Genomic DNA, 15,109 nt, shown 5'->3' with positions numbered 1-15,109 from the left:
ACTATTTGTTGCTTCCAACTTATAAAATATAAGGATTTGCTACTTGTAAAAGTAAATTTAAGTTTATTTAAATTTTATTTTGATTTTTGACAGTTGGTTGAATAAAACAAGCAATTTGAGAACATCAATTTGGGCTTTGGACCTTTTTTTTTTTAACGTTTAGTCAGTTAAATTGTTATTTGCAGGTCTAATATTTAATACTTTTTATGACTGATGCTGACATTTCATACCCAGCATAAATCATGTAGCATTACAGCCCAAATTCAAATCTTTACTAAAAACTCTTTATAGTGATTTACTGTGCAGCTGCATGGACAGCTGGTAAAAATGAACTGCAGGGCCCCTAATAACTCTTCCCATTCACTCTCTGTGCATTGTGTCCACGAGGAGCTTTGTCTGGTTTGTAATTCAGCATGAGTGATAAGGCTGCCCACATAATCTTTTCATTTTACTCTATAACTTTATAAATGTGATAGCTACACTGAAAAACATATAAATAAAAAAAATAGTAAATAGTGGAGTGGGTTTTCCTTTCACTGTGTCACACTGTGACCTGATTAGAAATTTCAAATATATTACTAGTGAAAGTGAAAATGGTGAAATTTACCACGGCTACACAGGCATACTGTATTATCATAGCTGTTCTCAATTTTAATGTAACTGCTAGAAATAAAGGGGACAAACAGTGATAGTCATGACAGAAGAAACCGATTGTCAGTGGTGTTCAGAGCTTTCTGTACAGCACATCATTAGTTTGTTTTCAATCAAATGGTGGCATAATCTGAGCGGCTACATAATCTCAGTTTTATTGTCACAATCAGGATTGGTGACCAATAAAGACAAAAGACTGCATTCATTCTGTAACATCTTATTAAATAGTTTTAGAAACAAAGAATAAAACATTTTGTTGCTACAATTAGTTTACACAATGTCTCTTTCAGGTTTAGCAAACTTTACTCCATTAAATATACATTTTTTTGTTTGTTTTTACATCTATTTAAAATTTCTCTGGTTGTTCTTTCATTTATACTGGTAATGTGTTAACATGGACAGAAAGCAATGTTAGAGTAAAAAAATACAACATGAAAATGTCCTAACGAAACAAACAAACAAACAAACAAAATGATTCCACCAAACCACAGATTTAAAATAGGATCAAACTGTATTTACTTTTTAAAATAAAAAGTACAACAAAATGGTGCGCTTTCCAGCATGATTTAAGATTAAATGGCATGATTTGTTTTTTACAAATATTCGCTTGCAAAAACATGAAAACAATGTATAAAAAAAACAAAACCATTGAAAAAGATAAAACACTTAATACACAAATAGTATATTCTTCAGGTAGCACCCCCTTCAAAATAACTGAAAGGGATTGATGTCTTTGTGTTACACACCTCATGGCCACCTTCTTAAGAACAATCTGTTGGTTAAACTGACCATCAAAGAGTCTGGGTTTGTGTAATCCAAGGTGTTTTTTCTAGAACAGCGATCTGAGAAACACATGGATGTGTATAAGTTCCTAAAATAAGAAATAAAGTATGACAACAACTGGAAGGTAAAAAGTTAAAAACAAGAAGAAGGTGCCTTTAGAAAAGACAACCAATGTTCATCTTGCCTTTAAATGATAAGGCAGGTTCACTCAGCTGGTCAATGACCCATGCTCTTAATAAGGTGGCCAGCCGGTTTCTTCTTCTGCATCCAGAAACATCAACAGTAAGAATTCCCAGGGAGAAAACCAGGTACACTAACCATGAGGACACCAATATATTTTCACCGCAGGGAGGGGGGTAAACCAGAGAGTGTGTGGAGAGAGGATGTGATGGGAGGAGTAAGTGCTGGTTGCATGAACATGATATGACACAGAAAACAGGATCACGCTTTGTGCATGTGATCTATATGTGTGCTGCCACGTACAGACAAATTCACTACAAGAGGTGTCAAAAACTGATAAAACCAGCCTCCATTTAATCTCTGTCTAAGAGAGAGGATGCAGGAGGCACTGCCTGCTCTCTGACCTCTACGTGATCGTCACCTGCTCCTGGAGCAAGGTCAAAAACATCAGCTGGCGTGCAGATAACACACTGTTCATTTTACCAGCCACACCTGAACACTGCTTCTTATCTTCAGCTCTTACTCCATCTGTTAGTCCTGAGCACAGCCAACATTTAGATTTACAGATTCAGCACACATCAGCGGTCACTAGCTAGCTTCTTTTATGACTTAAGCCCTCCTTATGTTTCTCTATGAGTTAGTCACATATATATCTACAGTCTAACCAGAATGATAAAATATTTGGTGAGAGACCAGTTCCACAGACTCTGTCAGTGATACACCAAATTCGGAGACCCGATTAGCAATTTCAGTTATTATCTTATTTAATCGATGACTGCGATTTGATAGGTGTTTGATCTGTGAGAGAGTCAAGTAAATAAAAAAGAACCAAAATTTGTGACCACATACAAATACTGAGTAAGCCCCCCAGTATTTGTTAACATCTGAATAAAGTATGTAATATAGAGTATGATGAATAAAACAAACAGTGGCATTATAGCCAAGTGAAATTCCTATTCGGGTCACAGATTTTGTTGCAGCACTGTCCTCTGTCAGTATAGTACTAGAGGCCAGCTGAAAGTACATTCAGCAAGGAAGAAAAGCATAGGGGAGCATGGTTTTGTTCTGGAAAAACATTTTATCATTCTGGGCAGAAGTAGACATCTGCAAGGTCATAAAAATAACTTTGAAGATGCAACCCACTGCTGCATAACTGGTAAGGAAAGCAGGCTTTTTGCACTGGGAAAGCTGTGACTTAAACACAAGAGTAACATACTGGGTGCTGAGGTCATAAACGGCTCTATAGCTAGTCATGTTATCATAGATTAAAGGTCCAAAAATATTCATCCACAAAGCGCTTCAAAGTCTTCAGGTCATCAAACAAAAGATGTTCATATAAATCTGGATAAGCACTCCAGTGACATTTTAGGGTTTCAGGTTAGTGAGTATTACTCACTCTGACCCTGATGATCTTGGCACCATTACATGTGCAAACAGTACTTGTAGTAAAAAGGCCCTCACTCATAAATCTGACTAAACTATTCAGTTTAACATTTAAAAGTGTTTTTTCTCTCTTGTTTTTAAAAACAACATGATATAAATGGAATGGATTCGAAGCAGCTTACATCTTACATTAGACACTATCTTCTGAGGAAAAAAAGCTGCTGTCTGCAGGTGAGTTTCTAAAAGCACCGACTGTAGCCGAGGCTGAGAGTGGAGTTGTAGCAGTCAGTCATCGTCACACTGATCTTTACAGGGCATGAACAAGTAAACTAATAAATATACTTTCAACATTGTGCAAGAGACACATAAACCTGCTATTCATTAAACACCAACTTTCTTCACATAAATAAATAAATAGCTTTAACAAAAGAGATAAAAAATTTGGGATGAAATTTCAGACTAATTTTGTTTCTTAAAGTTTCTTAATGAGGACAACTGCCAATGCTTTGAGAAAAGTTTTGGTATATGGTAAGAGAACAAAAAGAAGAAATAAAAATAAAGAGCTTTTAGCATTTTGGTTTAGTAAAATCTTAGTTAGTAGTTTTTTTTAAGCTAATTTTTCATTGTGCTGTTTTTAATTTCTACATTTACAAAGATCATATAGTTGCAAATTCTCCTACAGTATTTTTAAACTGCTGTTTTTCAAATAAAGACCAGAGGCACACAGTGTGGTCAGATTAGTGACTTGCTCTTCAGAGTTACACCTGGGTTAATAAAAAGGTACAGGTGACTCTGAAAAGTTCTGTTACTCGGCCAAATGTGCTTCTAGCCTGAACAACAACAGACATAAACAATAAAAACATCAGCAGTAAAGTAACTGAAGTGAGGTGAGAGTGGGAGGTGTACGGGTGAGGATGGGAGGTGGAGGAGGAATGTATGGGAAAGTCATCACCGCCATAAAATAATGATAAATGATATTAGCAACTGTATTGATTGGCTGTTGCAAAAAAATAAACAAACACATCCATCTGTGAGTCCCCCATCGAAACAAAACTAACCATTTCTTCTTAGTACAATTATGTAAGGGCTAACCACGAGGGTATGAATATTGGGAGGGCGGTCTTATTTTATGGTGCAGCCCTTGTAAATCCTACATTAACACAGATTACCGCTAAAAGCAGAGCGCAAGTGACATAAAAAAAACATAAAACTGTGAGAGAAGATCCAGGCGCAGGATTAAGAACATTTAGTTCTACTTCTGTCTTTTTTTAAGCCTTGTGTTTACGCACACAAGGTTTTAAAGTCTCACTGAAAAGGTCATATGTCTGTGTTTCTGTGTGCCAGTAATGTAGTAAATGCACTGCTGATGTAACGGCAGTAGAGGTTTGTTGTCTTGTGTGAGTGCCTATATGTGTCAGAGGAAGTTAGAGGTTATCAAATAAAAATAAATAAATATCTTTGTTCCCATTCGACAGTCAAATGAGACAAGTGTATGTTCAGGAAAAGTAGAGTTTTGGTCTTGTTAGTAACTACTGCATGACGCTGACACTGTTAATAGATGTAAACTGGTATGCTACACTGGAGATCTTGTGAATATCAGCACTCTACTACATATAAAAAGAAAAGGGGCGGATGTGAGGGTATTACAGCACGAAATGAGGGGATGTGATGTGCTGCTGAGAGGAACTCTGAGGACTTTTAATGAAGAAATACGGGGTGTGGCCTGTGAAGTGACATTCTGGTTTTGAACTCAGGAGGCAGATAGTGCAAAAATAAATTTCACAATCACTTTGCATGGCTAAGGGCACCTGACAAACCACTTCCATCAATCTACGCAACCCTGATGTGCATTGTAGCGCTCGTGCTAGTTTTTATGAGGCTATTGGTGTGTGAACATGCGCGTGTGTGTGTGTCACTTTTATGTGGTTGCATAAGTAGTCTAGAGGAAAATTATTCAGAGCAGAAAATTTTGCATAATCCTCAATTGACATAATCACTCTACTCTGCTTTTAGTAGACTACTTTTTATAAAATGGAGTAAAGTTTAGCACTGATTAAAAGGCAGTGAGGCATCAAACACCAAGTTCTGATTGTTTGATGTCCGTCTGTCTCTCCATGGATTAAAGTGCAAGTAAGTAAATTAATGCACAAACCGGTTATTTCTCGCTTCATACTGTACACACATGCACACACACCAACTAACCTCTGCATGGTGACTTCGTTTATAGCATGCTGTGACTTGCTATAGCATGCTAATAATAGCATAGTGGGGAAATGGGAAAAGGCCGACACAAGCTAAAGAAAACACACACTAACGTGGGGGGGGCACATTTTCTTCCACACGATCCCAAATCCAGCACCGCTTCTGTCCTCCACTCTCCCATCTTTTTATCTCAGTGTACCATCCCTTGCTCCTCAAGATTAAGATTTTTCAGCACCAGCCCATTGGCTATACCCGACTCTCCCCCAGTGTAGCGCCTCCCTCCCCTCCAATTCCTCCTCCCTTCACCACATCCCCATGTCCCATCCTGCTCCTGCAGGTTTCTTGTAGCCTCCCGAACTGGTAGCCCGTAAAGGTGGGGCTGATGGGGATGTATTTGAAGATGGAGTGTCTGCGGATGAAGTCCATTCCGAACGGCAAATCATAAGATCTCATCCCTTCCAGTTCTGCTGCGCTGAGACCAGCGCCACGTTTCAGCTTCCTAATGCCTCGTTCTTCAGGAGAACCTGAGCAAACGAAAAGAAAAGATCCACAATTAAAACCCCAAACTGACAAGCAGGCAGTACAGTAAACATGATAAACATGAACTAATGAGCTTTCAATTGTTGCTACAATTTTAAGATCTGTTTGAAGAGAAAAAAAATAGATCAGTCATGGATTCTTAAAGGAAACATCCATCCTAAAAGTAATATTGATCTCTTCTGTCCTCTGTTGCTTATCTGGGTGCAACAGTTTAAGGCCCGAGGTCCTTCTCCATGTCTTCGAGCTCTCCCAGACGGGTCTTGAGAAATTTCTAAACCGATTCGGATATACAGCTGCCCCCAGCATTTTCTACCTTACGTATACCTGTACCTGCTTGGCAGTCACAGCCACGTTATTATGTTTTTAATCTTTGAAAATGTTTTAACTACAATCAGATCATCCTTAGTACCATCCAGTCATAAAGTTTATAGCACACTTTTTTTGAGCGACACCTTACCGGGTATAGTGTTGTCCAAAATGAAGGCCACAGAGCCTCCAACGAACATGGCAGTGGTGAGGAGCACGTTCAACACCTGGTCAACCTCAACTATGCCTGTGAAAGAAAAAGAGGCTTAGTAACGGACTAAAATACGTCTTGATAGGTTTGTACTGGGGATGAAAATGATCAAAACATTAACACACTAACCTTATTTTACTTTGGTTATAAATACATAAAATGTTAAATGTTAATGAAAGTTACACGTCGCTCATTTATCCTGTTTATAGATTCAATTTAAAAAGCCACCTCCCTTTAATTGTTATATAGCTAAATGTGATGATTAATCTTAATGTATTTTATTAGTGACATAGCCAGGCCCTAGTTTGTAGAGATCTTTCCCCTCCACTCACCAGTGACCAGCGGGTTTTGTTTGAGGTAGCTTGGCAGCATCAGACCAAAGAAGATGGAGAAACCCAGAACAAAGAGGTTCCTGGAGGAGTTGAGGTCGACAAACTGCAGGTTGGACAGTCCCACTGCTGTGATCATTCCAAACAGGGTGCAGAACAGAGCTCCCAGGACAGGGTCGGGCAGAGATGCAAACAGGGCACTGAATTTACCCACGAGCCCCAGCAACAGCATCATGGCAGCTCCATATTGGATCACACGTCTGCTGCCAACCTGAAAGATCAATCAGATATGAGAAGCAGCAGTCAGTGCTGGAGGAAATGTGGACCACAAAATGGAAATCACACATTTCTGCTCATGTGTGAAGTTAAGTAATTACTGGAAGTTATATAGTTATATAGGCGCCCTTAGGGGAGTGTTCCAGTAAGATATTCCCAGAGACCCCAAAGCTGGTCTTCTTTGGTTCAATTCCCAAAGGCTTTGAGGGGAGAGTCAAAATCTATTTATTACAAATACTCTTGGGAGCTGCAATTAAATGTACCCCAATTAGGTTGAAATCAGCAATATATAGCTTAAAAAATGGGAGCTGTATGAGACAGAACAAATCACATAAGTGATAGGACTGCAAGGACACAGTTTTATAATGAGGCGAAGGGGTCTGTTAATGCAGTGAGGGAATACTAAAAATCATGCTCCCACCTCAGCCTTCCCCCTGCTGTTATAGGGGTATAGTCATAGTCATCATATTCACTGCTATCAGTGAAGTGACACAGACAATATTACACCACATAGCAATCTAGAAAAACAAAATACGCTAGATAGACTAGATGAGTGCAGGTTTGTGTTACCTTTGTGATTCCTAGGACGCCTATATTTGGACTGGAAGAGGTAGAGCCATTTCCTGTCCCGAAAAGACCGTCGAGTACACAGGAAATACCCTCGACAAATATTCCCCTGCAGACAGCAGAAAACAACTTAATTAAAACATCTTCCAGACAGTAAATTGCTTTTGCAGCGTGTCATAAACAAACAGACAAACATTAGAGAGAATGAAAAACAGATATGAGATAAACTGAAGTTACCTATTGATGGCATGGATGGGAGGTGGAGGAGCACAAGAGAGACGTGCACAGGCGTAGTAATCTCCAATGGATTCGATGATGCTGGCCACCACCGCACTCATCATGCCGATCACACCAGCAGCGGTTACAGTAGGAAGGCCCCACTGGACTGCAGATGTAAAAACACAAAAAATATGAGATAAGCTATAAGAATACTAATGAGAAATGAAAAATATATAAGAACTATTCTTTCTGACTCATTGCCTCTGGCAGGAGTTTAGCTGTGGTGCATAATTAGAAGGTTACCAGAGTTTTATATCAATTTTAAATCTTAATCTTTACATTTGTTCTTTTTTTAAACATGATTTATACAAATATTATCTGCCTCTCTCCTAACTATGCATACATTTTACTACATTTATACATGCTATTACCAGGGAAGATAGAAATTATCTCCTGTATGAGGTTGAAAATTAAATGTACTTTTTGTTCTATACGTATCACAACCTTAGATAAGTTTTTCATAAGATGCGGGATGAATGCAGATTAAAGTTCCTGTTTACAGATGTTTTCCTTTGTCAGGTTTGTGTTACATGTGTTTAATGGAACACTCATTTGCTTTTTCAGTTGTGTTACCTTCCTACTATCGCAACATAATCTGTGTGTTGTTCATCCTGTCTGGTTAGATGTGGTTTTACAGTTCTGGTATTTACTGTGTGGAATTATACCAACATTGGATCTAATTTAATCTTAAACTGTCACGTCACTAAGATTATTATGCCTCACGGTTGAAATGTGAGGAAAATATCATAGACTGGGACAAACAGCAGCAAAACTCTCTTCTAACATGATGTGTGAGACTGATTAGTGCAACCACACACATGACTACCTGAAGATGGGTCAATCACGGTTTATGGAGACCAAGCATACACCTCAACAATCTTTTCTTTCCTCCTCCTCTTCATAAACATACTTACAGGGATAGGGGATCTTAAACCACGGTGCAGCAGCAAGGATTCCTTGACGTGCGTCTGTGCGGGCATAGAAGCCATATTTGTTTACCTCCGGTGGGAAAACGTCAGTTACAGTGAAGATGAAACACAGCAGCCACGACACCAGGATGGCCATGATGATCTGAGTGCAACAGAAAAGAAAACAGACAAAATGAAATCCTTCAATGAAAATCCTTGTGTCACAAGTTATCTCTAGTTATTAAAAAAAAAAGTTAAATCTCTATCCACTTCCCTCTCTTTTTTTTGATGATTCATCTTGAATTCAGTTGCATTTACATAAATCTATCCAATAAATCATATAAAGCCACAGTCATGTATTAGCCTGTGGGTTGTAGAAGCTTACAGAGCTAGATCATAGTAGAGGTTTGTGAGCTTGGACCAAAACAAGTTGGTAAAAGCTTTGTTTACATTTTTAAAACAGCATAATTTAGGTTGAACTTCTACATTTCTCCCTCATATTTCACCTCTTGGTTTGACAATGCAGGTTAAAGAGGTGCTCTATAGCTCTAGATCACGTATTATATTCATATTCATAAACCCCTTCTAAACACGTTTAACTTCAAGAGAAAAAAAGTGAAGTAAAGAACTGGTTCAAAACGTGTTACAACATGTTGTCAGCTGCTTACGCTCTGGCATGTTTGCTGCTACAAAATCAAGTCCTCTTTAACATTTACAGTTAAAAAATTACTATTAAAGAAAAACAGCAACGAGAAGCCTTTTGAGGAGACATAAATCCGACTGAAACATGGATGTGAATTTAAGAGTTTTTATTATTCGATATATCACCAGTAGAGGGCAGAAAAAGCCTGATTCAGATGCTGCACAGAGGCATGCAAAGGGAAAATATCTTAACCTCCCAGAGAGAATAAGATTAGCTCTGTTGAATTATTTGTGACTTAGATGGGAACACAGTTTGTGGTAAAGGCCGAGGGGGGCAGTAAGAAGAAATCAAGGTGAATTCATTAAAAGAGAGTAAAATATTTAGTTAGACAAAGACAGCCCAGACAGTTTGTGTGTACAGTATGTATTTTTAGGTGTACTCACAGGAAACATTTTGAAGACCTGTAGCCTATAGGCAGTCCAACCTTTCTTGGCTTTGTAGACTGGCAGGGGGAAGTGAACGTTTCTGGCATATTGAGAGAAGAGCAGCACCAAGAAGATAGTCCTGTAGACAGAAACAAGTTTGTTATGTCTTGTTCATACAGAATTAGTTCTGTCACAGGAGAATATACAGTATAGAAAAAAACATGTTCCATTTCCTCCCGTCTACGTATGACTGAGACACCAGAGGCTTCAGAGCCAATCAATTATCTTAACTGCCTCTGAAGGAGCAAATCAGTGGCAATTACAGGCACGTATCCTCTGTCCCTGTGGAGCGAAAGAAGAGGCCCTCTGGCTGCGGTGTAAACAGCCATGACACAGCAGGATCTGATGTCACGCCACATGAATATCACAGCATCACAGCTTTGAAGTGGATCTTTCCTACACAAGTCAAACCTTTGTATCTTTTCAGTTGAAACCTTTTGTGTATGAAGTATGCCACTTTGAAAAAGATGCGTTCAGCAGAGAATGGTTACAGACAGTTCGTGTCTAGTCAGTCAGTTGTAGTGGTGTCACGTGGTGACAGGTTTCCATGGTAGAACAAAAAATGGTATTAAAATGCTGATGGAAACCTGTCCTACCACTTATTGGAGCCAAGAAAGAAAGTCAATTGGGGTTTATAGCATGTTTGCTTATTGAATAAAGTGTGTGTGCAGTTCCACTCTGGTAAAATAGATGATGAAGATTAGCCACCTCATTACTCCTGCATCATTATCTACTAGAGCTTTCCATTTTTATACTTAGTATATTCCTAGTCCTTTCACCAAAACATGTGTTAATACACGGTTGTTCGGCTGCAGTACCAAACATGGACTGATCGATTGAGATTCATATGAAACATGATCATATTAATCATACAAAGGGACAATAGAGAAGTGGGTTACAGGTCATTTAATTACAGGTGTTTTTGTTGACACCTGAATGTTTCTTTGCATGAGGGCCTTTACTTACAGCATAGCAATGCCCCAGTGTTTTCCAGCCCTCTCTCCTGCCGCCTGGAATCCCGACAGGCCAATAAGGGCCACAGTGGGGGTGATGGTCAAAGGTCCAATGTACTTCAGCAGGATCCCAGGCAGACCCAGCGCTCCAATAAACACCTCGACCATGGATGACACGATGATAGCCCCTTGGATCTGACAGAACAAAAAAGAAATAAATGGGTGATAAAACAAAATATTTTCAGAAATATTGAAAATAAGAAATATCAGAACCCAATTAAACACTGCTGTATTTTTAAATTATGTTCAAGTCAGGGATACAAGATGATGTCGACAAAAACCTATAAATCTACCCATAAATCTAAACGAATAATTTGTTTTGCAAAACTTAATCATGATTTTTGGCAGTAGTTTGTGAAGTAAGCACACTGCCTCACCTGGAATAAAGAGTGCCCCCTCTTTGTTATGAAATGATATTTTATGTTTATTTCTACTTCTATGTCTAGCTTTAGGCAAAATAAGCAGCGACAATAAATCTCACAGTAAAGTCTACATAAAGGTGATTGTTGATAATGATGATGTTGGATTCAGCTGAGCACTGATCAATCACATTGTATGTTTGCTTTTAATTGATCAGTTAATCACCAGCCCTTCTTGCCATGCAAAATAATGTGTTAAATTTTGCCTGAAAAATAAAACTGAGCAACATTTTGTTTGTTTGGTCAGAGGAGATGAGGTTAGAGAATCTAGTGCTCCAGTTTCAATTTGATAACTTCTGAGTGATAATCCTGTTTGTCCTGTCATTATCTGTCTTTGTGTTCTGTTCTGTCACCTTTTTATCACCTGCACGCTCAGCCCATCCACGTCCCATTCAACAATTTGTTTCACTTCGATTGAGTTTAGTCTTGTGCTCATGTCACATAAAAACAATTACTCAACTGGCTTACGCAAACGGAAAAAGGTTAACACAAATTAACAGCTTGTGTCACAGAACACCAAACCCTGCAGGCATATACAGACAGTGATGTTGGGAGATGATTTGGGAGATGACGAGGACATGTTTAAGAGCAATTGAACAACATGTCTATCCAGTTTTGCCTCACCTCTCGTATCCTGGGGTGCCAGATATGCTCTGTGTGGAAGAGCTCTGTGCTGTTAAATACTGGAACTTCTGGTCATGGAAAAAGTCAAGGAGATGAGAGATTAATTAGATCACTGTGAATTATAACTCACACAGATACACAGATATGGCCTGTTCAACGTCCTGCTGTATTTGCAGGCTTTGATGCCAACAGTTGAAGTTTGGATCAAAGCAAACAAAGATACAATAAGCTACCGTTAATTATCAACATTATTTTAGATGGGAGTGTCTGCATAGAGTCAATAGTGAGAGAAGAATAAGCGAGAGGGGTTACCCGTGTTGTTACACTTCCATTTGTCCAGTGACAGGATGGCTCTGGCTGGTGCGAGGAAGGCGAAAGCACTGGCCTGGAACAGAGGCAACCTAAACACATAAAAAGCACAGTTTAGAAATGATGTTACAAGCTTGAATAATCATGTAAATTTACAACAAAGAGAGTGTTAAAATTTAGGAGCAAGGTGATTTTCTGTGTGAAACCACCAGGTGCCAGCACTTGAAGTTATCGTCAGATATAAAGTTCAGGCTATTCTTACTGGCCATTATTATTCCCATTTATTTGACAATCATTCACTGTGTGGAGTGTTAGGATCCCCCTGGTCCTTTGCTAGGTAACCTAAGGTCAGACACAGAATGGGGTAAATAAGCTGGCACAGATTTCCCTCCCTCACTGCCTTTTCTTCCTCTTTCACTCAAACCATCCTGTACCACTCACATGCACTTAGTAAGCTCATAAACATGTCATGTATGTTTATGTTTCTTTAATGGACATTTCTCTGAGCTATTAAGTCAATGGTCAACAATGCTCTACAGTATAGCTAGCCTTTACAAATTACAATTGTAACAAGCGGTGAAGATAGTAGAGGGATATTATGAGAGCTGGTTCAAGTTTAAACAGATTAAATTAACTGTAATGATGTAATATTAAAACCCTTTATCTGTACACCTGTTTGTTTTAAACAAAGAGTTTCACCTGACACGCAAACTTCAAATTCTCAATCAGATCTTCGTCTGGTTGAAAAACCCATTGACATGACAAAGATCAGATTTGGAAATATAAATAGAAAAGATTTACAGAAAAGATATTTAAGAATGTAGACTTGAGATCTCTCGATATGTTGTTTGATTTGCTTAAGCACTGGGAATCAATGAGTAATTCCTCTGTTCCAACAGAAAATTCTGCTGTGGTACACTTAGAAAAGTGCATCACCTCCTGCTGAGAAGCTTGTGGTTATACTGGTCAGATGTAATTTTAAGAAAACGAGGGGCTTTGATTTTTTAATTATACAAAGAAGAAGTACATTTTTTAGAAAACTAAATTATGAGAGAGGACAGGCAGTAAAAATGAAAGTCTTGTTGTCAAAGACAGACTTTTAATGTCAACACTGAATCATCCTTAAGTCATATCGGCGGGTAGCAGCTGCACAAACTCTGATGAAATGCACATACGCTTCACCTTTTCGGGAAAGGTTTTTTGATCGACCTCATTTGGCACCATGACTCATCAGACCACACAGACATTCCTCCCCCTCGCTCCTTCCTCCACCCCTTTACTGTGAATATTTTTTTTAAAAATTCAGATATCTTCTAATTGAGACACCTTTTCACTTTAATGTAGCGTCAAAATGACTTGAGATCACGTCTGAATGCCCAGCTAAATATATAAATAAACTTAATGTATATGTCAGTTAATGAAAATGTACAGTACAAGCTCAAAATAGAATGAAAAAAATAGACTTTTGTTGCCCTCAACCAGGCAAACCAACTCAAGATGCAACTCTTAAAATAAAAACTTCTACTTACATAAATGATGCAGTTTAAATAGCCTGGTATTTAGATTTTTTAAAATTTAGTTTCACTTCATTTTATTCTATTAGAATTGTTGACGTAAAAAAAAAAAAAAAAAAAAAAAAAAAACTGCATTCACACCTATATTTGACTACCAATTTGATCACCAAAGACATGTTTTTGTGCTTTGTATCAACGTGCTCTGACATTTTCCTCCTCTCCCTTTCATGGTTTCCATTGAGTGGAATTTCTCAGAGACAGTAATCTACAGAGAGAGAGAGAGAGTGTGTCACCTCAGCTCAGCTCTACCTCTGAGAGAGCGTGTAGGCTGCTGGTGTGACAGGAATGCCATTCGTGTTCAAGCCAAGGCCAGACTGTGGCTTTGTTTGTGTTCGGGAGCGAGGAACATCCGAGTAAGAGAGAGAGATTACATTTTAACTTAAGAGCCATTGCCCTCTGCCAGAGTTTTTCTGGAGGCCACACTGAACAGAAAATGTCCAAGTTGTTGCTGTGACAAGAAAAATTTAAAAAAGTGAGTAACATTTAGGAGGATCTTTTTTGCAGAAATGAAATATAATATTCAGAAGTATGTTTTCATTAGTATATAATCAGTGATTGAATCCTTGTGTTTTTAGAATGAGCCTTTCATATCTACAAGAGAGTTAGTCGTCTTCTACAGTGATATTATATTAAACGTTTCCAAAAAATCTGTCTATATAATATATGCGTCTAGTTTTCTACCAATATTTATTAATACTGAGTTAGTTGCTGATTTAAAAAAAAAAAAAAAAATGGGGACATGAAGATCAGTTTGCTCATCATCAGGAGATCTACACAGGCTGTGAAAATTAAAGTTCTGAGGCTCTGGAGAAGCTTTCATGTCTGAAAAGTAACCCTGATTCCTCATTATTTTAAGTTATTTAAATGACTAAAAGTCAGTATATTGTGAAGATTTCTTTTCTGGGAGTGCAATACTCTTAACTCCTATGTCTACTACCTGTGACGGAGTTAAAGGATAGATTAATAATATAAAGTTTCAGAGTTTCAATTTCTGCTATACATATGTTCCTTATTTGGACACTGGGAACACAAAACAAGAACACTGTCACTCGTTCTGACCTCAAAGTAGAAACATTTGTCAGCAAATCAATAACTGTATATGCAGAAGTAGAGTGTATGCACACTATTTTCATCAAGGGATCAGTCAAAGCAGTGGAGTCAAAAGATTTGATATATTGACAAAAACAGTAAGAGAGTCAGCGATTACCTCGCTCATATCATCTCATTTCATTTCAAGAGAAAAAGAAACAACACCTCATACCAACGTGACCTGGCTTTGTTTAAAACATTGATCCAAAAAATAGGATAATATCCATAGCAACAGGTAATGGCTCATGTCAACGGTTATCTTATTTGGCACTTGAGACTGATATCATCCTTAGAGCGGAATCAGGTGAATCACTGGCTATAAAAACACACAAACACTC

At 38.2% G+C, this 15,109-nt stretch overlaps 1 protein-coding gene across 4 annotated transcripts in view; it reads right to left on the bottom strand.

Annotated features, from left to right (window-relative positions):
• Positions 1-790: 790 nt before the first annotated feature.
• Positions 791-15,109, bottom strand: part of slc23a2 (solute carrier family 23 member 2) — a 35,383-nt gene continuing 21,064 nt past the window's right edge. For all 4 annotated transcript variants that reach the window (XM_019264501.2, XM_019264502.2, XM_019264503.2 and 1 more), the window contains 10 exons: positions 12,112-12,200; positions 11,800-11,867; positions 10,710-10,891; positions 9,702-9,822; positions 8,622-8,778; positions 7,666-7,813; positions 7,432-7,537; positions 6,589-6,856; positions 6,197-6,292; positions 791-5,723 (listed from right to left, as the gene is read on the bottom strand). In XM_019264501.2, coding sequence (XP_019120046.2) covers positions 5,446-5,723; positions 6,197-6,292; positions 6,589-6,856; positions 7,432-7,537; positions 7,666-7,813; positions 8,622-8,778; positions 9,702-9,822; positions 10,710-10,891; positions 11,800-11,867; positions 12,112-12,200 — 1,513 coding nt within the window. In that variant the 3' untranslated portion in view covers positions 791-5,445. The remainder of the gene's footprint in view (positions 5,724-6,196; positions 6,293-6,588; positions 6,857-7,431; positions 7,538-7,665; positions 7,814-8,621; positions 8,779-9,701; positions 9,823-10,709; positions 10,892-11,799; positions 11,868-12,111; positions 12,201-15,109) is intronic.

This window comes from Larimichthys crocea, chromosome III (assembly GCF_000972845.2).
Source record: "Larimichthys crocea isolate SSNF chromosome III, L_crocea_2.0, whole genome shotgun sequence".
NCBI lineage: Eukaryota > Metazoa > Chordata > Actinopteri > Sciaenidae > Larimichthys > Larimichthys crocea.
The sequence above is the reverse complement of the archived record's forward strand: the minus strand, read 5'-3'. Positions and strand labels throughout refer to the sequence as shown.